This window comes from Phyllobates terribilis, unplaced genomic scaffold (genome assembly GCF_046119375.1).
Source record: "Phyllobates terribilis strain yellow unplaced genomic scaffold, ASM4611937v1 Scaffold_4__5_contigs__length_816908805, whole genome shotgun sequence".
NCBI classification, from domain to species: Eukaryota; Metazoa; Chordata; class Amphibia; order Anura; family Dendrobatidae; genus Phyllobates; species Phyllobates terribilis.
The window spans coordinates 190,381,325-190,406,672 of record NW_027362764.1 but is presented as its reverse complement, the minus strand read 5'-3'; the positions used below and the strand labels follow the sequence as shown (position 1 = coordinate 190,406,672).

At 41.7% G+C, this 25,348-nt stretch overlaps 1 protein-coding gene across 16 annotated transcripts in view; it reads right to left on the bottom strand.

The window, feature by feature from the left end:
- The window catches only part of RARB (retinoic acid receptor beta), an 832,092-nt gene that overhangs the window by 6,913 nt on the left and 799,831 nt on the right, over window positions 1–25,348 (bottom strand). For all 16 annotated transcript variants that reach the window (XM_073677991.1, XM_073677988.1, XM_073677993.1 and 13 more), the window contains one exon: window positions 6,441–6,645. In XM_073677991.1, the coding sequence (XP_073534092.1) occupies window positions 6,441–6,645 (205 nt within the window). The remainder of the gene's footprint in view (window positions 1–6,440; window positions 6,646–25,348) is intronic.

Sequence of the window (25,348 nt, the reverse complement as noted above, 5' to 3'; positions counted from 1 at the left end):
TGAAACATGAAAAGCCGGCAATTCAGCAGCGGCATACACCGGTACCCGACAATTTAGAACCGAAAGAATAGAGCTTCACACATAGATTAGATAGATATAAACATGTCAGCCACATATATACGAAGTACAGTGAAAGTGCTGCTTACTGTATTTGTCATTTAGCGTAAAGGATTTATCAAAAAAAATAATAGTGTTTTCATGCACCGTCTCTTTAAAAAAGCCGGCCGGCAATTCAGCAGCGGTACCCAACAATTTAGAATAGAAGGAATAGAGAATCACACATAGATTAGATAGATAGAAACATGTCAGTCACATATATATGAAGTACAGTGACAGTGTTGATTACTGTACTTGTCATTTAGTGTAAAGGATTTATCAAAAAAAATAATAGTGTTTTCGTGCACCGTCTCTTTAAAAAAGCCGGCCGGCAATTCAGCATCTGTACCCAACAATTTAGAATAGAAGGAATAGAGAATCACACATAGATTAGATAGATAGAAACATGTCAGTCACATATATATGAAGTACAGTGACAGTGTTGCTTACTGTACTTGTCATTTAGTGTAAAGGATTTATTAAAAAAAATAATAGTGTTTTCATGCACCGTCTCTTTAAGAAAGCCGGCCGGCAATTCAGCATCTGTACCCGACAATTTGTAACAGACAGAATAGAGCTTCACACATAGATTAGATAGATAGAAACATGTCAGTCACATATATATGAAGTACAGTGACAGTGTTGGTTACTGTACTTGTCATTTAGTATTAAAATAAAGGATTTATTATTAAAAAAATTGGCGTGGGGTTCCCCTTAATTTTAGGCTCTAGCGGAGGTTAAGCAGACAGCTGGGGCAGATGTTTGAAGCCTGGGAAGGGGGTAATACCCACGGAGCTTCCCAGGCTACTAATATCAGCCCCCAGCTGAATACATAGCCTTTACTAGCTATTAAAATTGGGGACCCCCCAAAAAAAATGACGTGGGGTCCCCCCTAATTTAATAGCTAGCAAAGGCTAGGCAGACAGCTGGGGGCTGATATTAATAGCCCAGGAAGGGAGCCATGAATATTGGCCCCCTCCCAGGCTAGAAACACCAGCCGTCAGCCGCCCCAGAAATGGCGCATTCATAGGATGCGCCAATTCTGGCACTTAGCCTCGCTCTTCCACGCTGCCCTGGTGCGGTGGCAGGGGGTAATAGGGCTGGGGTTGATGTCAGCTTATAATGCCAGCTGACATCAAGCCCAGGTTAGTAATGGAGAGGCGTCTATAAGACACCCCCATTACTAACCCCATAGTCAAAGTTAAAAAAAACACAAACACCCAGAATAAAGTCCTTTAATTGAAATAAAGACACAATTCTTTATTGTTCTAAATTAAACCATACTTACCATCACGCCCATTCCAGCTGAAGCCAACGATCTCCTGTAATAAAAATAAAATAATAAAGCAACCTCATCCTTACCTTTCCATGGTTCCCACGACAGCTTCAGCTCTGCTACATCGAGATGACAGGCTGGACCGCAGCAGAACGCCGCCATCCAGCCTGTCATCCCGCAGACACTGAGAAGCGCAGGCTTGCTTGCGCTCTGCAGTGTCTGGCTGTGACGGCATAAAGATGAGACGAGTTCATGTCCAATGAACTCGGCGCACCTCATGCACGTCACTTACAGCGTGGGAGAATTCTCACGCTGAAGCGCTGAGTGCAGGAGAATTTTCCCACGCTGTCAGTGAGGTGCATGAGGTGAGCTGAGTTCATTGGACATGAGCTCACCTCATGCACGTCACTGACAGCGTGGGACAATTCTCCTGCACTCAGCACTTCAGCGTGAGAATTTTCCCACGCTGTCAGTGACGTGCATGAGGTGAGCTGAGTTCATTGGACATGAACTCGGCTCATCTGGATGCCGTCACAGCGAGACACTGAGGAGCGCAAGCATGCCTGCTCTTCTCAGTGTCTGCGGCATGACAGGCTGGATGGCAGCGTTCTGCTGCGGTCCAGCCTGTCATCTCGATGTAGCAGAGCTGAAGCTGTCGTGGGAACCATGGAAAGGTAAGGATGAGGTTGGTTTATTATTTTTCTTTTATTGCAGGAGATCGTTGGCTTCAGCTGGAATGGGCGTGATGGTAAGTATAGTTTAATTTAGAACAATAAAGAATTGTGTGTTTATTTCAATTAAAGGACTTTATTCTGGGTGTTGTGTTTTTTTTAAATACTTTACTAGAAATTCATGGCGGTCATGTCTAATACTGGCGTGACCCCATGAATTTTGGGCTTGGGGCCAGCTGATAATACCAAGCTGGCCCTAACCCCTTTATTACCCAGTGAGCCACCGCACCAGGGCCCTGGATGAGTTGGGTACAGCGCCAGAAGATGGCGCTTCTATGAACGCGCCATTTTCCGGGGTGGCTGCGGACTGCAATTTGCAGCGGGGGGGGCCCAGAAAGCTTGGGCCTCCCTGCGCTGCAGATTCCAGCCCCCAGCTGCCTAGTTGTACCTGGCTGGACACAAAAATAGGGCGAAGCCCCACGTATTTTTTTTTTAATTATTTCATGAAATTCATGAAATAATTAAGAAAAAAAGGCCTTCCCTATATTGTTGTGTCCGGCCAGGTACAAATAGTCAGCTGGTGGATGGGGGCAGCCCGTTTCTGCCTGCTGTACCTGGCTGGACACAAATATAGTGCGAAGCCCCACTTCAATTTTTTTTAATTATTTCATGAAATTCATGAAATAATTAAGAAAAAAAGGGCTTCCCTATATTGTTGTGTCCGGCCAGGTACAAATAGTCAGCTGGTGGTTGGGGGCAGCCCGTTCCTGCCTGCTGTACCTGGCTGGACACAAATATAGTGCGAAGCCCCACGTCAATTTTTTTAAATTATTTCAGGAAATTCATGAAATAATTAAAAAAAAATTGATGTGGGGCTTCGCACTATATTTGTGTCCAGCCAGGTACAGCAGGCAGGAACGGGCTGCCCCCAACCACCAGCTGCCTATTTGTACCTGGCCGGACACAACAATATAGGGAAGCCCTTTTTTTCTTAATTATTTCATGAAATAATTTAAAGAAAATTGACGTGGGGCTTCGCCCTGTTTTTGTGTCCAGCCAGGTACAACTATGCAGCTGGGGGCTGGAATCCGCAGCGCAGGGAGGCCCAAGCTTTCTGGGCCACCCCCGCTGCAAATTGCAGTCCGCAGCCACCCCGGAAAATGGCGCGTTCATAGAAGCGCCATCTTCTGGCGCTGTACCCAACTCATCCAGGGCCCTGATGCGGTGGCTCACTGGGTAATAAAGGGGTTAGGGCCAGCTTGGCATTATCAGCTGGCCCTAAGCCCAAAATTCATGGGGTCACGCCAATATTAGACATGACCACCATGAATTTCTAGTAAAGTATTTAAAAAAAACACAACACCCAGAAAAAAGTCCTTTAATTGAAATAAACACACAATTCTTTATTGTTCTAAATTAAACCATACTTACCGTCACACCCATTCCAGCTGAAGCCAACGATTTCCTGAAATAAAAGAAAAATAATAAAGCAACATCATCCTTACCTTTCCATGGTTCCCATGACAGCTTCAGCTCTGCTACATCGAGATGACAGGCTGGACCGCAGCAGAACGCTGCCATCCAGCCTGTCATCCCGCAGACACTGAGAAGCGCAGGCTTGCTTGCGCTCCACAGTGTCTCTCTGTGAGGGCATCCAGATGAGCCGAGTTAATGTCAAATGAACTCGGCTCACCTCATGCACGTCACTGACAGCGTGGGAAAATTCTCCTGCACTCAGCGCTTCAGCGTGGGAGAATTCTCACGCTGAAGCGCTGAGTGCAGGAGAATTCTCCCACGCTGTCAGTGACGTGCAGGAGGTGAGCTGAGTTCATTGGACATGAGCTCACCTTATGCACGTCACTGACAGCGTGGGAAAATTCTCCTGCACTCAGCGCTTCAGCGTGGGAGAATTCTCACGCTGAAGCGCTGAGTGCAGGAGAATTCTCCCACGCTGTCAGTGACGTGCAGGAGGTGAGCTGAGTTCATTGGACATGAGCTCACCTTATGCACGTCACTGACAGCGTGGGAGAATTCTCCTGCACTCAGCGCTTCAGCGTGAGAATTTTCCCACGCTGTCAGTGACGTGCATGAGGTGCGCCGAGTTCATTGGACATGAACTCGTCTCATCTTTATGCCGTCACAGCCAGACACTGCAGAGCGCAAGCATGCCTGCGCTTCTCAGTGTCTGCGGGATGACAGGCTGGATGGCGGCGTTCTGCTGCGGTCCAGCCTGTCATCTCGATGTAGCAGAGCTGAAGCTGTCGTGGGAACCATGGAAAGGTAAGGATGATGTTGCTTTATTATTTTTCTTTTATTGCAGGAGATCGTTGGCTTCAGCTGGAATGGGCGTGATGGTAAGTATGGTTTAATTTAGAACAATAAAGGATTGTGTCTTTATTTCAATTAAAGGACTTTATTCTGGGTGTTTGTGTTTTCTTTTAACTTTGACTATGGGGTTAGTAATGGGGCTGTCTTATAGACGCCTCTCCATTACTAACCTGGGCTTGATGTCAGCTGGCATTATAAGCTGACATCAACCCCAGCCCTATTACCCCCTGCCACCGCACCAGGGCAGCGTGGAAGAGCGAGGCTAAGTGCCAGAATTGGCGCATCCTATGAATGCGCCATTTCTGGGGCGGCTGACGGCTGGTGTTTCTAGCCTGGGAGGGGGCCAATATTCATGGCACCCTTCCTGGGCTATTAATATCAGCCCCCAGCTGTCTGCCTAGCCTTTGCTAGCTATTAAATTAGGGGGGACCCCACGTCATTTTTTTGGGGGGGTCCCCCATTTTAATAGCTAGTAAAGGCTATGTATTCAGCTGGGGGCTCATATTAGTAGCCTGGGAAGCTCCGTGGGTATTACCCCCTTCCCAGGCTTCAAACATCTGCCCCAGCTGTCTGCTTAACCTCCGCTAGAGACTAAAATTAAGGGGAACCCCACGCCAATTTTTTTTAATAATAAATCCTTTATTTTAATACTAAATGACAAGTACAGTAACCAACACTATCACTGTACTTCATATATATGTGACTGACATGTTTCTATCTATCTAATCTATGTGTGAAGCTCTATTCTGTCTGTTATAAATTGTCGGGTACAGATGCTGAATTGCCGGCCGGCTTTTTTAAAGAGACGGTGCATGAAAACACTATTACTTTTTTTAATAAATCCTTTACACTAAATGACAAGTACAGTAAGCAACATTGTCACTGTACTTCATATATATGTGACTGACATGTTTCTATCTATCTAATCTATGTGTGAAGCTCTATTCTGTCTGTTATAAATTGTCGGATACCGCTGCTGAATTGCCGGCCGGCTTTTTTAAAGAGACAGTGCATGAAAACACTATTATATTTTTTAATAAATCCTTTACACTAAATGACAAGTACAGTAAGCAACACTGTCACTGTACTTCATATATATGTGACTGACATGTTTCTATCTATCTAATCTATGTGTGAGGCTCTATTCCTTTTTGTCTAAATTGTCGGGTACCGGTGTATGCCGCTGCTGAATTGCCGGCCGGCTTTTTTAAAGAAAGCGTCTTCTGAGCAGTTTGTCAGCTTTTGGACACCTTTGAAGGTGTTTTCTATGTGTTTCTATGTGTTTTTGTTTGCCTGCCATTGGTTTTAACGGTGTTCGACGGTGTTCTAAGGTGTTCGACGAACAGTTCGACGAACAGTTCCTCGAACATCCCGGTGTTCGACGAACCGAACCGAACCCGAACACTACGGGGGTGGCTCAACACTATTCATAAGTCTGTAGTCACACAGAGTAACTGCAGACTTATCGATTTGAACTGGACAACCCCTGTAAGGATAGGTTCACACCTAAAGTGGTTGACACATCTTCATTGATGGATAAAGTTGCAAAGTGCAGACAAAATAAAGCAACTTTACCTCTTATTAAAAATCCTATCTGTTCTCAAGAATGGAGGGATTTTTAAATCTATTGTGTAGAATGACAAGGTTGCCGGCCACCCCGCAGTCTGAGTGGCCAGTTCCCAGACAAGCAGTGCACACCCCTTGCAGGCTGTATGTTTTTGGTTTTTTTAGAGCCTGCAAGCACTGCTTTGAAGTTGGCCAAATTGCTGGATGTGACCAGCCTTGGTGCCCTGCCTTCACACAAAGCTGCCTCTGCTTAACAGTCTGAGAGAACAGCAAGACCATGCAGCTGCTCCGACCTGTCAAGCTTCAAGAGCTCCACCTGGAAAACAGGAAGCCGGGAGGCAGGGTAGTGGTGCGCTCCTGTAGAACGAGGATGAGATAAACCCTGTACACTCATCCCTGTTCTGCTGGGATTCAGTTTAAATGTGCTCAGACAAACCCATAAGAATGGATTCCTAAAAGAACAGGAATATGCACACAGCTAATCTGTTCAATGTGATACCCACCTTCACAAATTAAGCAGATGGCACTGAGCAGGCCAGTTTCTGTGTCATCCATTTCCAGGGGCAGGAGCTGGTTGGCAAATGTGAACACAAGGTCGGTGAGTGGACCAAACCCAGCGTTGTGCATCTGAGTTCGGTTGAGTGTAAGGCCATCTGAGAAAGTCATGGTGTCCTGGTCCGGGGTATATCTTGTGCAAATTCTAAGAATCTGTAAGTAGACAAGTAAGATATAGACGTATGAGTACATGCTCACAGTGCAGGAGGAATACATACTGACGACTGGGAATGATGACTTATATATTCTTTGTCCACAAAGTCTGGTTGTCCCAGGTGGAAAATAACCAATACTGAGTACAAAGAAAACATCACTCGCTAACTAATATGAAAAAAAAAACAGAAAACAGGCAAAGTCCTCGGGAAAGGGGGCACAACCATTCTAGTTTTAGGTAAAAAGAGTTGAGCTGATCTTTAAAATAAATCTTTAGGCTGCATTCAGATAGCCATGACAGTCTATTCGGCGGATAGCTGATAATTTCTAGACTGGTGGGGGTCCAACTGCTGAGATTGCCAGAATTGGGCACTTTTATCCCCGTTAGAATGGATCTGCAGTACACATGGTTGACCGCTGTTCCATTCACTTTCTATGGGATTGCTGGAGCGCTGCGCTCGCTGTGCTTTCTCCAGTAGCCCCATAGGGAATGAATGCAGCGCTGGCCAAGCATGTGCACTGCCACTCCATTCTAATGAGTGGTGATCACAGCGGTCGAACACCCACTGATTTAAGAGAAAAAGGGGCATTCCGGTTCAGAGACGCTAAGTTCCACTTCATTTCTTAGAAAGAAAGGCGAAATTATTATTAGATTTCAATCGTCTACAGGGTCATTGAATTTGTAATAACCCTAATGTAAAACTAAATTACAATTCAGATAGTGATACTCAGGCCTATGTGTTATACTTACAAAAATGGAATTGCATAAGCGTAAAAAAAGAGAAATTATGACTTGTGGTTAAAAAAGTTGGAGATGCAATAAATCAAGCAGTAAGGCTAAGTGCCCACGATGCAGAAATGCTCCAGATATTTCCTGAGAGTTTCTGCATCTCCCTGGCACAAAAAAATGCATGTGGATTTTACATGCGTTTTTTCAGCCAGGGACAAGAGTTTTTCACGCGTTTTGCACATGTGATTCCGCATGCGGATTGACAAGCGCTTTCCAAGCGATTTTAGCAAAGTGCAACCAGCATGGATTTTATATAGTGTGACCAAGTTAGTTAAAAAAAAGAATAAAAATGGTAAAAAATAAAAAAAAACATTATACTCAACTTCCGATGGCCCCTGGTCTCCTTCTCCGATGTGTCCGGTCTTCCCGGTGTCTCGTGGTGGTGTAAAAGGACCTTTCATGACGTCATTTAGTCATGTGACAGGTCACGCGACCACCGATGTCAGTGGTCGCGTGACCTGTCACATGACTAAATGACATCATGGAAGGTCCTTTTACTCTATCGCGAGCCACCGGGGAGCCAAGATGTACCGGAGAGAAGACGGCGGGCCATCAGAAGGTGAGTATAATGTGTTTTTTTATTTTATTTTTTTTTTATCTTTTTTTTTTTTTTTACAGGTTCTATGGTACCCGGGTTTGGAGGAGAGTCTCCTCTTCTCCAGACCTGGGTACCATCCACACATTGAATCGCTTAATATCCGCGTGTGCACATGTAGTCATGTGGATATTAAGCGATTCAATGCAAGTCAATGGCGGCAAAAACGCCGCATTTATGCAAAATAATTGGTAGTGTTGCGGATTTTTCCTCAATGATAATCCACAGCGGAAATTTCCAGAGCATGTGCACAGCACATGCGGATTATCATTGGGGAACATTGCAGACCTACTAACAAGCGTTTTTTAAGCGTTTCTGCGGTGGAATTGTTGCTGCGAAAACGCTTAAAAAACGCATAGTGGGCACACAGCCTTAAGGCACAGAATCCAATCTGTCTGGTGTAATAGATAGAGGACTTGCTCTTAAAAACACCTTTGCCAAGTAGATTGATGTCAGCAGAGTTTCCAGATTCACCAGATACATAGTCAGGCCACGTTCACACTGCAGTATTGTAGTCAGTATTTTACATCAGTATTTGTAATCAAAAACCAGTAGTGTAACAATCAGAGGAAAAGTATAATAGAAACACGTCACCATTTCTGTATTTATCACCCACTCCTGGTTTTGACTACAAATACTGAGATAAATTACTGACCAAATACTGAACATGTGAACGTGGCCTAAGGAGCACCCTCTAGTTAGGTTTGACAATTTTATTTTTACTATTCTATTGCCACCCCTCCATCTCTATCAAACCTCACCCACAATGCTATTGCTCCATTGAAATGTACATGTATGTTTAGACAAAACATCACTAGTGATCTAAGAAGAAGACACAAAATATCTGACTGGCTGAAAGATGTCAGTGGCTAATATTAGTCTATTAGTCCCATCTTTAACAATGAGCGTTTGTTACATTCTACTGTAAACCTTTAAAAATTATTATTACTTCCTATTAGTCTTTATAAATCACTTATCACATATATCAGCACTATTTTTGTGGGTGCAGTGGAAATGTCCCGCATTCTGCTGCAGGTTTTGGAAACGCAAAGTCATATGGAAATTGTGGCCATTTGAGCGCGGAGTGCGGAGCATCGCAGTCTTATTGACACCTTTCTACCTGCAATAACCTGATTGTGTCTCGGCAGATAACAACTGAGATCACTGATGTCCTTGCCTGTCTTCATTCATCAGGACTGATGGGGCTCCGATAAAAACAATAACGCTGTGTACAAAGGGGGAGAACAAGAAGGTCACACTACTAAATAATGCAAGGTGCACAGCTCGGCATCTTCAGCCACCACCACAGCAAAAATGGGAAATGCCAAGGAGAGTCCATTTCATTTTACACAATCACAGCAGCAGCAATATCATAGACTACAGAAAAAATGAGTGTAAAAGAGGGCATTTTATTAACATATAAGCCACCCCGAAAAGAAAAAAAAAAGTGCATAACATCCAGCAATCAGATTTATAAAGTCTGGCAGAATAGGTAGCAATGAAGAGCACAGTGCCTCTCACCTTTCCCAAAAGGCAATAATACAGATAATACAAAGAAAAGCAATAAATAAAACAAAATACCACAAGAACATTGCAATCTCTGCAGTAAATCAACGGTATCAGTGATCTCCCGAATGATTGGCTGCAGCGGTCATGAGCAAATATGGCATTTCATCATAGCAGGAACATTAAAGAGAGAATGAAGAGGACCACCAAATGTGAGCACTAATTTTCCCTTTATCCACTACTCTACACTTAGCCAATCTGAATAGTATCATTGACAATGAGGTTCACAAATCATTACAACTATTACTTTGTTGTAGCATCTCTTCTGAAGTCCTTGCACGGCTACAGCTATGGAGACCCTTGTTGGCCAAACATCAGAAGAATCCCTCAGGTTTATAGATGGGTGGACCGATTTGTGAGACTACGGTCCATTGGCCACCCTAGTAGTCTCCTGGACGCTGGACGGGAGATTCACAAATGATTATCCGGGGCCAGAACAACGTCATAATTGCATTGTATTGCACAGATGATGACGCGCCAGCCCAGGCTAAACAAAAGCCGCGCCGGGAATCCCAGAAGGTAAGAGACTCGTGAGCCTCCCATCCAGAGGCCAAAAACTACTGACCTTGCCAATGGACCGGAGTCCCGCAAATCGATCGGCCCATCTTTATTCAGATCCTATGATAACTTTCTGTAGGAGTATTGGTTCCTCATGCTCCTAGAAGTTCGGGGCCCCCCATGCTTGGGATTGATGGGGGCCTCACCTAGTGATTAAACAATTTTCTTCTATCCTATGGAAAGTGGATAAATGTTTATAGGACAACCCCCTTAAAGTGTTCAAGATAACACAAAATAGTTGACATGCAAGTAGGAAATTTTAATCTATCCCTAATACCGTATGACACTAATATATTCAATTCATTAATAGCGACAGAAAATAATCAGGGACAAACAGTGAATTCCCAGTCCCATAGGTTATCTGCCTCTTCTGCAAGGGAAAACAAATAATTGGTGATAACATTACCAATTCCCATTCACTGTACATGAGTCACAGGTCTGAACACCCATCAGTATCAGCAGCGGCATTCATCGGCTTACCTTCTACATGCAAATCCGCTTAAATTAATTACCATGTCAATTAAAAAGACAACATCTAATATTAAAGTTGGCCTATATAAAAAAGAAGGCGCTATTAACAACATTAATTTACTTCCTTTTATACGATATTTGTAATGCTGAATGTAAGAATTCTGGGAGAGAACCTGTATTATGCCAATTACCAGCAATATCTAATATTTATTGTTTACTTCAAGGGAAAAGTAATGGATACAGATATTGGAGCTCCGTCTTGTAAGGCACTGTACACATTTGTGTTCTTGAAGGCCAACACAATGCAATTCTGAACACATGACAATGGTCCCCAACAAACTTATACTGGAGTCCACTGCAGTGTCTGTCATTTTGTAGGGAATATTAGTGCAGCATACAGTGCTATTTTTTTTCCGCTAGGCATGACAGAATCTGTGACAAAGCTATCTATTAGCCATGGAGTGGCCATAAACAGTGCTTTTCCCTCTGGTGGAGCACATATTACATGGGAAACCCATGTATTTCAATTCTAACAGTGTAATACTTAATTTTTCACATGGTGGCGCTGCAGGGTAACTAAATCCTTTGTGATGGGCTTCCCCACAGATTACAGCTGATATATGGGGTTTCACCCACAAAACATTTTGTGATCTGGCTATTATGGAAGTACCTATTTAAAGAGTAACTGAGTAACTAAATTTTATTCATTTATCCACCAGGCATTGCAAAGTTATAAATTTTTATACTATACTTCACTACCTTATCCCAAACACCATGTTTCACAAGGCCAGTTCATACTTCTTTAGAAGATGCATTCATCTGCTGCTTAGCCAAGATCCCTACTCTATTGACCAACAATCAGAAGAGTGAAATTACCCTCCCTGCTCTCCTCTCAGTACTTAGACAGGGGAATTCCTGTACTCTCTGACTAGAGTATGAATTTTGGTTGAGCAGCAGTTGAAAGCTGATTGCAAAGAAGCATTAAATGGCAATGTGAAACAGGACTGCAAAATAAGGTAATGAAGTACAGTATATTGCAAAAATTCATAACTTTGGAGGATAATTGAATTAAAAAAATGTTTAGCTACTCTTTAAACAAACAATGTTTATCTAAAGTGGACAACTCTTTTAAATTCATGTTTTCCTATAACTCTTTTTTTAACTATACTGGTAAGTTTATATTTATTTCAGCATTTTTAGAATATACATTGGTGTGTTGCAGGAGCCTCAGCTATACTTGCGTGCCTACATACAAATGATCCGTAGACTTAGAATAAAGTCTAAGAATGACTTTGCCCTAAAATACACAGCAATGAATTATGCTGAACTTACTGTGTGGTTATTAACTATTATCCTGGCACAATTGACTGTAGAACTCTCTTTCCGCAATAATGAATAGTGGAAAATCAATAGCATTTTACACATTTCAGCACTAATAAAATTAGAAAATGTTATGCTTTAAAGCAGCCACAATGGCTGTAAGGCAGCAATATAGAAAAGATGAAGAGCTCCGGAGTGAATGAGAATTGACCTCATTATTACATTCTCACATAGTAAAAAAAGACATTTATGTTGTACGTCTTGTCATATGCAAGTCAAATGCTTCATATATCTATAAAAAACCCTTTTGTTGACAAGTAAAACATTTATAAATAAAAAAAGCTATTTTCCCATGCTAATTAAAACTAGCATATGGCATGTGATGGATGAGGGGCAATGCTGCAGCCAGACGATCACAAGGAGTTTACTGTACTGCATTGTTTTCAGAGATAAAAAAGGGCATTTATGAAAACCCCCAACAGATGATGCTGAACTAAGGACTTTACACTACATTTCCTTATAACATATAACATAAGACAACATACCAGAATGGCTACTGAAGCAGGAGCTGTGGGCTACAACGTTACATCATGGATTAATTCTATTTACCATCTTTACCCTCAACTTACAAATAATTGGGTCTACATGTACTTTTAGGGTATAGGGGGATCCTATACAGACTTACAAACAAGGATTAAAGGGGTTGTCCGGCCTTAGGGTACAAGTCTACAGTCACTCTTTGTGCCGAGAGTAGGCGGGGGGCATGACCCCAAGTATGTGATATGCATATATGCGGTCACGTGCCAACTAGACGTAAACGGCATCGCTCAATGCAAGTGTATTGTGCGAGAATGGACACATCTAGTCGGAATGTGGTCGATAGTATGCAAATCACATACTTGTGGTCACATGATAGCTTACTACCAGCATCAGAGAATCAGTGAAAATGGGCAGCACACTGACCAAAAATATCTTTTTTCTGAACATAGCCTTACAGAGATATATGGATTTTTTCTTGAGTCTTTTATTTTTGCAAAAATTACAACAGAATGACCATAAAGTGGTGCTTTAAAAGATAGTGAACCTTTCAGAATTTTCCAAATTTCTGCATTAATTTGACGTAAAACTACATCAGATTTTCAAGTCCTAAAAATAGAGATCCAAATAAAAGAAAAGAGACAAAAATTTTAGACTGATACAATATCACATGTCTGAGTGGCAAAAATGTGTGAACCTTTAGGATTAGTAGAAAATTTTAAGGTGAAATTAGAGTCTTAAGCCCCAATTCATCAAAGCGATTATGCCAGAAATATGTCTTAAAACGTTTCAAAAAGTTACAACTTTTTTTGTGTAACATGCAGTTTTGTAGTAACTTTTGATGTTTTCAAGCCTGTTTCAATCAGTTTTTTAGGAGCTGGGGTAGAACAAGTGCTGGGCGGGGCGTGACAACATCCACTTGTCTAATTCATGACAAGATGTGGCTTACCTTACGCCACATATGTTATGCCTTATGTCCTCAACTGAAATAAGATCTTTATGGAGGCGCACGCCATTTTTAAGACACCCCTGATTCATTAATAGGTGCATGACTCACTATAACATGCTCTCTGATCAAGACCAACATGAACAATGCTGGTCTTGATGGATAGGAGCCTCAGTGTTTGCAGCCAATGGGATGACAATCAGATGTGACTGGGTGGCTTGTTTTATTTGAAGTGCAGGGATCTATCAAAGTCTGATCTTCACAACATGTTTGTGAAAGTCTATCACAGCACGAACAAAGGAAAACCTCAGAAGAAGAGTTGCTGATGCTCCTCAGGCTGGAAAAGGTTACAAAACCACTTCTAAAGAGGTTGGACTCCACCAATCCACACTCAGACAGACTGTGCAGAGATGGAGGAAATTCACGTCCATTATTACCTTTCCCAGGAGTGGTCAACCAACAAAGATAACTGGAAAAGCAAGATGTATAATAGTCTGCGAGGTCACAAAGGAACCCAAGGCAACCTCTTAGCAACTAAAGGCCTTTCACATTAGCTAATGTTAATGTTCATGAGTCCACCATGAGCAACAAGGGTGTGCATGCAGGATTTCAAGGAGAAAGCCAGTACTCTCCAAAAAGATTATTGCTGCCTATCTATAGTTTGCTAAAAACACCTAGACAAGCCAAAAGTCTATTATGTCTATGTGGACAGATAACAACAAAACAGAGCTTTTTGATTTAAATGAGAATAGTTATATTTGGAGAAACAAGAACACGGCATTACAGTATAAAACATCATACCATCTGTGAAACTTGGTGGTAGTATCATGGTTTTTGCTTGTTTTGCTGCATGTAGGCCAGGACGGCTTGCCATCATAGATTGAGCAATTCATTCTGAATTATACCAGCAAATTCTAAAGGAGAATGTCGAGACATCTGGCTTTGAGCCGAATCTGAAGACAACGTGGGTCATGCAGCAAAACCGCAACCTAAAGAACACAAGTCATTCTATGAAAGAATGGTTAAAGAAGACTAAAGTTAAAGTTTTGGAATGGCCAAGTCAAAGTCCTGACCTTAATCTTATAGGAATGCTGTGGAAGGACCTGAAGTGAGGAGTTCATCAGAGGAAACCAACCAATATAATAGAATTGAATCTGTTTTATATGCAGCAATGGGCTAAAATTCCTCCAAGCCGATGTGCAGGACTAATCAACAATTACCCGAAACATTTAGATGCAGTTATTGCTGCACAAGGAGATCACACCACACACCAAGTACTGAACGCAAAGGTTCACATACTTTTGCCACTCACAGAAGATCATTTTTTTCCTTTAAAAAATGACAAAGTTTATTTTGACTTGTTCTCTTTATCTAATTTTAAGACTTGTGTGAAAATCTTATCTAGTTTTAGGTCAAAGTTATGCAGAAATATGGACAAATCTAAAAGGGTTCACAAACTATCAAGCACTACTGTTCATACTTAATTTAAAAGCAAGCCATCATTAGGTTTTTGCTACCGCATCTGACAGAAGCATGATGTAGGGGCAGAGACACTGATTTCAGCGATATGTCACTTACTGGGCTGCTTGTTGCAATTTTGATGAAAGCAGTGCTTTATCTCCTGAAGATCTACTTGTTCTGTGAATGCTGAGCTCTGTAAACCTCGCCCACACCACTGATTGACAGTTTTCTACACAGCATATACAAAAATCTGTTAATCAGTGTTGGAGGAGAGTACAGAGCCAATGAATATGGAGGACTATGTGACAGCAGGTTTATTAGTCCTTTAGTGATAATCTCCTGCTGATAAAACAGTGATTTTATCACAACTACAGCAACCAGCCCAGTAAGTGACATATTGCTAGAATTAGGGTCTCTGTCTTTACATTAAGCTGCTCTCAGAATAGGTTGCAAAACCTGGTGACAAATTCCCTTTAAAGTGACTAAATCTGCTGAGTTCAGCAATATCGATGACAGTTCTAATGTGCAGGGTGTAATTTTGAAGAGGGAATATAAGGTAGGACATGTTGGATTTGAACATGCCCAATCCTTTGAATATGTCCAGTCCTAATATACTTGCCAACTTTTAAAAAGTTCTGTCTGGGAGAATTTTTTTTTGTGTGTGCCTCAAACATGCCCTCTTTTTATAGACCATGCTTGTTTTCTAACCACAACCCATCTACACCCATTACTGAACACTGATTGGGTATTTGGACACCAGGGGTTGTTTGTGTTGCACCCATGAGACTTGTCAGCTGTTCCAGGAGTCCAGGACGTCTTTCCTTTTCCTGGGAGTCATCAGGATGTACTGGCAAGCAACAATAGGATACCTTCTCTAATATAAGTTGACTAGATGTGAGGACGACAAACTTCTGTACTGAACCATTCAATACATAGAGGGAGGGAATTACTATGACTGTATGTATGGAGAGATGTTCGGCTGCAGGAGGAAGAAGAAGAAGGTTGGCTTTTATGGAACCACGGTGCTGGTTTCTTATAGGGACTGTCCCGCTGAGTGGATATTGGGAATGGCTCTTATGTGGTCACTATGGAATGAAAAGTCCTTGGCTCTCCCGGCTCTCTATAAATACCAGTCCCTTATTTCCATCTCCAAAAGCGGCAAACTAGATATTGGATGTAGGAGAAAATATATTCATACTTTCTGGAGAGTTTTGCGAGTCATGAGAATTCAGAGTTACATCCAAGGTGATTATATGTAAATGAGCAGACACTTCATTACTGGCGGCCAGTCTGTTTCCAGAAGAATCCTTTTAAGCTTATGACTGCTGTAGGTCACATCAGTTATGGTGATTGAATACCTTGCTGAGATTGCTATGCAAGAAACATTATATTAAGGAGAGGTCAGTCATATGAGCGGAGCCGGCGGCAAACTGTGGGGGAATATTTATGATGCTTAAAATCTGGGTTTTCTATTTAGGGAGACACTACATTAGTAGTGGATTAGTGCTGCTATAGGTAGTGTCCATAAACACAACCTATGTATGCCACGTTCACACATTCAGTATTTGGTCAGTATTTTACATCAGTATTTGTAGCCAAAACCAGGAGTGGGTGATAAATACAGAAGTGGTGACGTGTTTCTATTATACTTTTCCTCTGATTGCTCCACTCATGATTTTGGCTTACAAATACTGAGGTAAAATACTGATCAAATACTGAACGTGTGAACATGGCCTTAGAGAGGTCAGTTTCTTTTTTTAATTCCCGCTGCTCTCATGCGCATTTCGGGTTTGTTTGTTTAATCTGCCATACGTCTCGAGAGAGGTGGGATATTTTATGATCTTAACAAGGGGGGGTGGCCCGCAGATTTTCTGGGGACGTTTCTTTATGCTGCTCTGCATTATTACGTTGTGAGCACTACCATTTGGTAAAGACCATAAACAGTGGCCCTAAATAAAGAGGCACATATCTCTCGAAATGTATGGTGGATTTAGAAAAAAAAAATATTCAGGGAGACAGTAGGGAGAAGGGCAAAAACTGACCACTTTAGACCTACAGACAGGTCTTCTTTAAAGGGAATCTGTCAGCAGGTTTTTTCTATGAAAGCTAAAGACTGCATGCTGTAGGGGTTAAAGCACAGATGCCTCTCTTATCAATGTCCATGGTTTTGTTTGCTTGCAATCATTGTTTTAGCACCAGGAGCTTATCATTGCTGGGGCACAACAGCATGTGCATGCTAGTCTATGATGAGCAGCTCACTGTCCATGGACATTGTCTATACAGAGCCTGGTGTGGGCGGGGTTAGCTTCATCAGCTCTGCCGCATTGCTAAATCTAAAAACTCAGACTCTGTGAGAACGGCTGCACTCAGTAAACTAAGTGATACATGGTTGGATTCAGCTCCTCTTTGCCTACATCAGGCTGCTCTCAGATGAGTTAGCAAAAACCTGCTGACAAGATTCCCTTTAAGTGCGTATATGTCCCCCAACAGATTTCTAGCACATTAGTTATTAACCCAATTGTTTTCAAAGGAACCCAAAAGGACTCATGATCTTATATACAGGAATAAAGTCTAATGTGTTGGGGGTTGGAGGGAAAAAGAGTAGGGCATATTGAATTTTACCATGCCCAATCTTTTGTACATATTCATTCTTAACATAATGTTTACAAACATTTAAAAATTGTTGCTCAGGAGAATTTTTCTCGCATGGCATAAATAAGCCTCATTTTAAAGACCATGCCTCATTTCACACCAATTCCCATCCATACTCGCTGATGATGTATTTTGGGGGTATTTTTCTATTGGATTGTTACATGTTTTATATTCATATTCCAAGGTTGTATGGAGACCCCAATATGGCAGTACATGGATGGACTAACCTACCAGCTTACCCTAATTACATGAGCAATGCCAACTACTTAAAAGACATCCTGTTGGGAGTGATGGATGTCGTAGAGGGAGTTCTCCTGCTAGTGACCTGTACTATAACAGCAGTTCCAGACAACTGTATGTTTTCCTTCCAAGAAAAATCGGCCCGATTATGCTAGTCACACTCCGATCAGAGTGTGATCCAATTTTCTTAGATATGGAGAAACGTGAAAAAAAAATTCTCTATCTCTTCCATTCAGTCGGTCTGTGAAAACTGGACCACATTCGGAAGTCATCTGAGTGCGGTCCGATGTTTTCCATGGACCCATAGACATGAATGTGTGAGTGCCGTCCAATCAGAGGCAAACCGCGCACGCTTTGATTTTTTTCCCTGGATCACTCGCTTTTGACTAATTGTATTCGGACAGAAACTACGGTTGTCTGCTTGAGTCCTAAGTCTTTCCATTCCTCTTTTTCTTTGAAGCTTCCACCCATGCACTAAAGGCTTAGCCATGTGAATGAGCAGTATAGATGGTTGCTGCAGGAGAAATCTTCTACTAGATGTCACTTCCGCTGGCCAAAAATGCTCTAAACTCCTAATACATTCCAAGAGGTAATTATGTACAATGTGGGGACAGAGGGCACTTGTAGGGCATCTTTGTGGTTATCTACCTACTATGATAATTAGTAGCTTGACATGATTTGCCAACTAATACTGTACAGTATATACTGAAGTTCAATATGGCGAGCCCATACAGTGCGTGCTGGGACTTGTAGTAATGTGACAATAGAAAGGCCACTGCTCAAAATTGCTGGAGCGTAATGTAATTACACTAAATAGCAATACTCCTTTATGAAGCAAATGGGAAACATAAGTCATAGAAATAAGCTAATTATATACGTTAAAGTGAAGACCATTATACGTGATATACTGTAACAATACAGAAATCCAGACACACACACAGTCCAGTAAAAAAGTAAGTGACACAATAGTTCAGCATGACAATTGCTCTATTATTATCTAATTACTAACTAGAATAGGTCATAAATGTTTAATCTCAAATTAAAACTCAAGAGTTGCGTGTGATGGGAAGATTATTGAGCTATAAGCAAGGAACAGACGGTAATGTAAGTGTGGCAGGAAAGCAATTACAGGTAAATTAGGCAATGAATGACATTGTTCATAGGCTTTACATGGAAATCATCCTGAATTTGGATTAGTTACACCAGCAAAAGGGAGGATATAGCAAGGGTATGGTTAACAGAAATGAAAGCTGCAAAATGGCAAGCGTATTGAATAGGACTGGCTGTGAAGAAATAACATATTAAAGAGGAATAGATGGTAAACCAGTCAATATGTCAAGGCTTGAAGGATAAGGCTATTTTATTGTCAGCCTGTGAGTAGTCAGCCGCTTTATATGGTGACCTTGACGTCCTGGTTATGGCGGGCGAATCTGCTGAGTCTGATACTTCATCTCCGCTTGTCTGTGCGTTATGTCCTACAAAGTCAATGTGATCTGTAAACCTCCCATGTATGAGATGAAGTGAAACTTACACATAATAAAGTGAATTGGTAATTATATATATATATATATACATATATATATATATCACAAGATATTAAAAACATCATGGAAACAAATATAGAGGCAATAGCAGTACAGCTTCTCCTTAAAGAGGTCAATTTCTGTCTTTCCTTATATGCATGCAATTGGGCTAAAAATCATTTTTGCAATTGGGTTTCATAAAATTTTTGCACCGTTTGCCTCCTATAGCCGAGGTATTACAATGTCTATTGCCGGCTGCAGAATGAGTTATCGGGGTTGGCTACATTATCTTTATTGTATCAGATGTGTTGGGGACATGATTTTGTGGCTCTTACTATTATACAGGTATGACAGGTTCTAGGACAGGTTCTCCTCCTGCTCTTGTTACTGCAGCTTTCCTCACAGACTGCGCAGCTCTCCAGTCCATACATTGGCAGCTGGTGGAGGAGCATGTGACCAGACTAGTGATGAGCGAGCATGCTCATTTAACCATTTCACCAAGCACGCTCGGTTACGCTTACCGAGCAGCTTCGGCGTGCTCGTATATTTATTATGTTCGAGTCCCAGCGTCTGCATGATTTATAGCAGTAAGACAGCCTCATCACATGCAGTGATTGCTTGTTTGATAGGGAATCCTCACAAATGTTGAGGCTGTCTTACAGCTGTAAATCATGCAGACGCAGGGACTCGAACATAATATACGAGCACGCCGAAGATACTCGGTAAGCACCCGAGCAATCTCGGTGAAATGGTTAAACGAGCACGCTCGCTCATCACTAGACCAGACCTGATCATCAGCCTCCTCCAATAGAAAGGCAGTTATCTCATGTGAGGTTTTCTATTGGAGACGACTGATGTGCAGGTCTGATCACATTATCTACAAAGGTGGACAACCCCTTTAAGAGATATAAATCTAGGAGATAAATGAGTATATCAAATCCTATCAAGAAGTAAATCTACGCAGAATGAAAAACAAATCTTATTTACAGTGGTGATACTGTTATAGAGGCTACCAACAGGGGGCTCATATGACTTGTAACTTCATCTGAAATCTACTCATATATCAGCCTTAGATTAAGGGTAGCTTAACAAGACTGAGTTCTCCACAGCTGAGAAAAACTGTCCGACGATTCTGATCAGACATCAGATTTTCTCGGGCGTGGAAAAAAAAAGCTTCTCCACCTCATCCATTATCTTAGTCCGTGAAAACAGGACAGCACTTGGTGCGGCCTGATTGTTTCACAGACCCTTAGTCATGCATTCCTGTTTTAATCCGACAATCGGATCAAATTTGGACGTCTCCAATTTTTTCAGCAAACCACTCGGTCCGAGGAAAAAAATCAGACATGTGCACAGCCCCATAGAATATCATAGGTACAAGTGCTGTCCGTATAAACCACAGATAGTACTCGTACGAGAACATCGGTCGTGTGCATGAGCCCTTATAGAAATCGTCAGTCTTGTGACAGAAGAAACTGTACAGGAGAGAAGACTGAAGTAGAGCAAATCAGAACTTTGTCCCATGTCTGTGCCTCATTTCTTTATGGCTGCTTGTATCTGCCACACCTCCCAACTAGTGATGAGCGAACGTGCTATCCGAGCATGCTCGGTCTTATCCGAGTATCTATGATGTGCTCTGCTTATATGTTTGACTCCCTGCGGCTGCATGTTTTCCAGGGGTAGACAGACGCAACACATGCGGGGATTGGCTAACAAACAGGCAATCCCTGAATGTGTTGCGTCTGTCTACTGCCGGAAAACATGATCCCGCAGGAACTCGAACATATTAGCCAAGCACTACAAGATACGCAGATAAGAACGACCATGCTCGGAAAGCACGTTATCCAAGCATGTTCGCTCATCACTACTCCCAACGTCTTATATAGTCATTCTCATTTTGGACGGGAGATGCTTTAAGAAAACATATCCATCCAGTGAAGATCCATTGCTAGTGGGAAATTTTAGGAGCACAATGGGAGTTCGGTTAAATGAAAATAAAGCCCCTTTATAATGGAAACATGGGAGACACAATGAAATTATCAGAAATCATCAGACCTGTCTCTTGTCATAAATGTGTAATTTTTCTTTGCTGGTGCTGTTCTTTTTTGTTCCTGCACCTCTCCATTCCCGAGATATCCTTTTGTCGTGTATGTACATGCAGTTTATTTTTAGCCAACTGGGCGTGACATCACTCACTGTGAACAGCTGAGAATCACACCCACTTGACTAAAATAAAAAAACGAATTTACATACAAGGAACAAACAAAAGAAAAACAATACGAGATAGAGAACATCAGCATTTACCTCAGGTAAAAATGTACAGATTTAGGGCAAGTGACAGATGCTCATTAAACTATAAATTGTGCAACATAGTAGCGTAAGAGGGACTGGTAAATAATAAATTGTGCAGAGCAGGTGACTACTAGTGGGCCCATGGTGCTGAGGGGCAGTGCATTGTCTTCTCTTCACACTCAGCACCACCAAAAAAATTAAATGTGACTTCTCATTTCATTTCCTTTTGTGGTGATGAGGTTCCAACCTCAATAAGTCTGGACCACGAGTCCTTTCCTCAAGCACACAATTCTTTCAAAAGGACAGTATGTCGGTCATTCTCCTCCTATTCTCTTGATACGGTCACAGATCTGCATACAGTTTCATGCAGACCCCGTCCAGTTCAATCCTAGCCCCCCCGTGATGGTAACTGCATACAGACATAATACAGTATATCTTACCAAGTCAGCAGAAAAGATCTATACAGAAATAAAAAATTCATGGAGACAAAATTTTAGACCGAGTGACAGAAGAGTCAAGATTTATTTGAAGTCTTAGCATATTTGACAGATTCCTCCATGGCCAGTTGGGCCCATTTTGAGTTTTTCTATGAGGCTTTATGTGTAGGTGTCTGAGCGCAAAGATCTGGACAGGTGACAACTAATTTTCACCAAACAACTCCTTTAAAATCATACCATATTGGCGTGAGACTTCAGTTATAGTAATGTTGAAAGACTATGTTGGAAGACTATGATGGAAGACTGGATGTTTTTTTCATTCTCCCCCGTATACATAATTAGGCGCAGCCATCGAAAATTGTGACACAAAGTCAGGTTCAGTTTATAGAATCTACTGGTTCGGAAAAAAAAAAAAAAGCTTTCAGCCACTGATATGAAGGCAAAGAGTCTGGCGTTTTTTCATCAGAGCCATGTGGCCATTGAGGGGAGGGCTGGTAAGCACCATTTGCTGTATTCCCATGGCAAGCACAAGAATGGTGGCGCAGGAGAGAATCAGCAGATCAGTCACACATTCCAGCTGGCCTGGCCAGGGAAAGCACCCCCTTTCTGCACGAACAAAACTCTTCATTTTTCATCAAGAGTGTGGCGCTCCCTTCACAAGAGAAGCCCAACAAAGAAGAGGCACCGAGATCTGTGAGATCTTGTTAGCCACTGCGAGCAAATCAAACACTGGATGTCAGACAGAGCAGACTGAAAGAAGATGACAGTGGGGTCAATAAATCATAGGGGGTCACTGAAAGGTGTGGGCTCACTTAGAAAAATACATTTCACTCACAATAATATGAAAGCATTCAGCCATGTAACAGCCTCAAATCTACGCCCCATGGCTTTTGAATTTTAGTCCTGGGAAACTCGAGCCAAGCGCCACCAAATATACATATACGTATACATTAGAGAGCAAGGGAAAAATGCTGCGCTGATTCCCAGGGGGCTCCATGTCAATAACGGGCTCACAAAGCTAAATGTGCTATTAGAGTCACCTTCCTAGGCCAAAGTTCTATTAATTCACACATGGGTGTTAATTAAAACAACACGAATAATTCCCCTCGTTAATCAAATGCTGCTCATAGTCATTTAGGCCCAGAAAATATCGACTCCCTCCAGCAGCAGTGAGATAATAATATGGAGCAAGAAGTCCTTCATCTACAGGGATGCGTTTTTGTCGCTGAACATGAACACGTCAGGTGCATATCTCACAGAACGGAGCAACGGTAGATATATATTTAATAGTGATTTAAAGGGAATGTGTCAACAGAAAATGACCTGTTTAAATCAAGTTTTTACATTAAATGTATTTTCAGAACATTATTTTGTTTCTTTTTTTTCAATACCACGTACGGTATATATATATATATATATATATATATATATATATATATATATATATATATATATATATATACACAGTTAGGTCCATATATATTTGGACAGAGACAACATTTTTCTAATTTTGGTTCTAGACATTACCACAATGAATTTTAAACAAAACAATTCAGATGCAGTTGAAGTTCAGACTTTCAGCTTTCATTTGAGGGTATCCACATTAAAATTGGATGAAGGGTTTAGGAGTTTCAGCTCCTTAACATGTGCCACCCTGTTTTTAAAGGGACCAAAAGTAATTGGACAATTGACTCCAAGGCTATTTCATGGACAGGTCTGGGCAATTCCTTCGTTATGTCATTCTCAATTAAGCAGATAAAAGGCCTGGAGTTGATTTGAGGTGTGGTGCTTGCATTTGGAAGGTTTTGCTGTGAAGTAAACATGCGGTCAAAGGAGCTCTCCATGCAGGTGAAACAAGCCATGCTTAAGCTGCAAAAACAGAAAAAACCCATCCGAGAAATTGCTACAATATTAGGAGTGGCAAAATCTACAGTTTGGTACATCCTGAGAAAGAAAGAAAGCACTGGTGAACTCATCAATGCAAAAAGACCTGGGCGCCCACAGAAGACAACAGTGGTGGATGGCAGAATAATCTCCATGGTGAAGAGAAACCCCTTCACAACAGCCAACCAAGTGAACAACTCTCTCCAGGAGGTAGGTGTATCAATATCCAAATCTACCATAAAGAGAAGACTGCATGAAAGTAAATACAGAGGGTTCACTGCACGGTGCAAGCCACTCATAAGCATCAAGAAGAAAAAGGCTAGACTGGACTTTGCTAAAAAACATCTAAAAAAGCCAGCACAGTTCTGGAAGAACATTCTTTGTACAGATGAAACCAAGATCAACCTCTACCTGAATGATGGAAAGAGAAAAGTATGGCGAAGGCGTGGTAGAGCTCATGATCCAAAGCATACCACATCATCTGTAAAACACGGCGGAGGCAGTGTGATGGCTTGGGCATGCATGGCTGCCAGTGGCACTGGGTCACTAGTGTTTATTGATGATGTGACACAGGACAGAAGCAACCGAATGAATTCTGTATTCAGAGCCATACTGTGTGCTCAGATCCAGCCAAATGCAGCCAAACTGATTGGTCGTCGTTTCATACTACAGATGGACAATGACCCAAAACATAAAGCCAAAGCAACCCAGGAGTTTGTTAAAGCAAAGAAGTGGAATATTCTTGAATGGCCAAGTCAGTCACCTGATCTCAACCCAATTGAGCATGCATTTCACTTGTTAAAGACTAAACTTCAGACAGAAAGGCCCACAAACAAACAGCAACTAAAAACCACCACAGTGAAGGCCTGGCAGAGCATCAAAAAGGAGGAAACACAGCGTCTAGTGATGTTCATGAGTTCAAGACTTCAGGCAGTCATTGCCAACAAAGGGTTTTCAACCAAGTACTAGAAATGAACATTTTATTTACAATTATTTAATCTGTCCAATTACTTTTGGTCCCTTTAAAAACAGGGTGGCACATGTTAAGGAGCTGAAACTCCTAAACCCTTCATCCAATTTTAATGTGGATACCCTCAAATGAAAGCTGAAAGTCTGAACCTCAGCTGCATCTGAATTGTTTTGTTTAAAATTCATTGTGGTAATGTCTAGAACCAAAATTAGAAAAATGTTGTCTCTGTCCAGATATATATGGACCTAACTGTATGTATACATATATATGTTTTGCAATTTTATTTTCACACTGGCTGCTAGGTCTAATATTACTCATTTTTCAGCAGTCTCATTATCATTGCAGACAGGATAACAAAGAAAAGTAACACATCTATATACAGTGGATAACACACCATTCACAATAGGTGATGTCACAGCTCACCTCCTCTCCCTCCCTTTACAATGACACTTTTGCCCAGA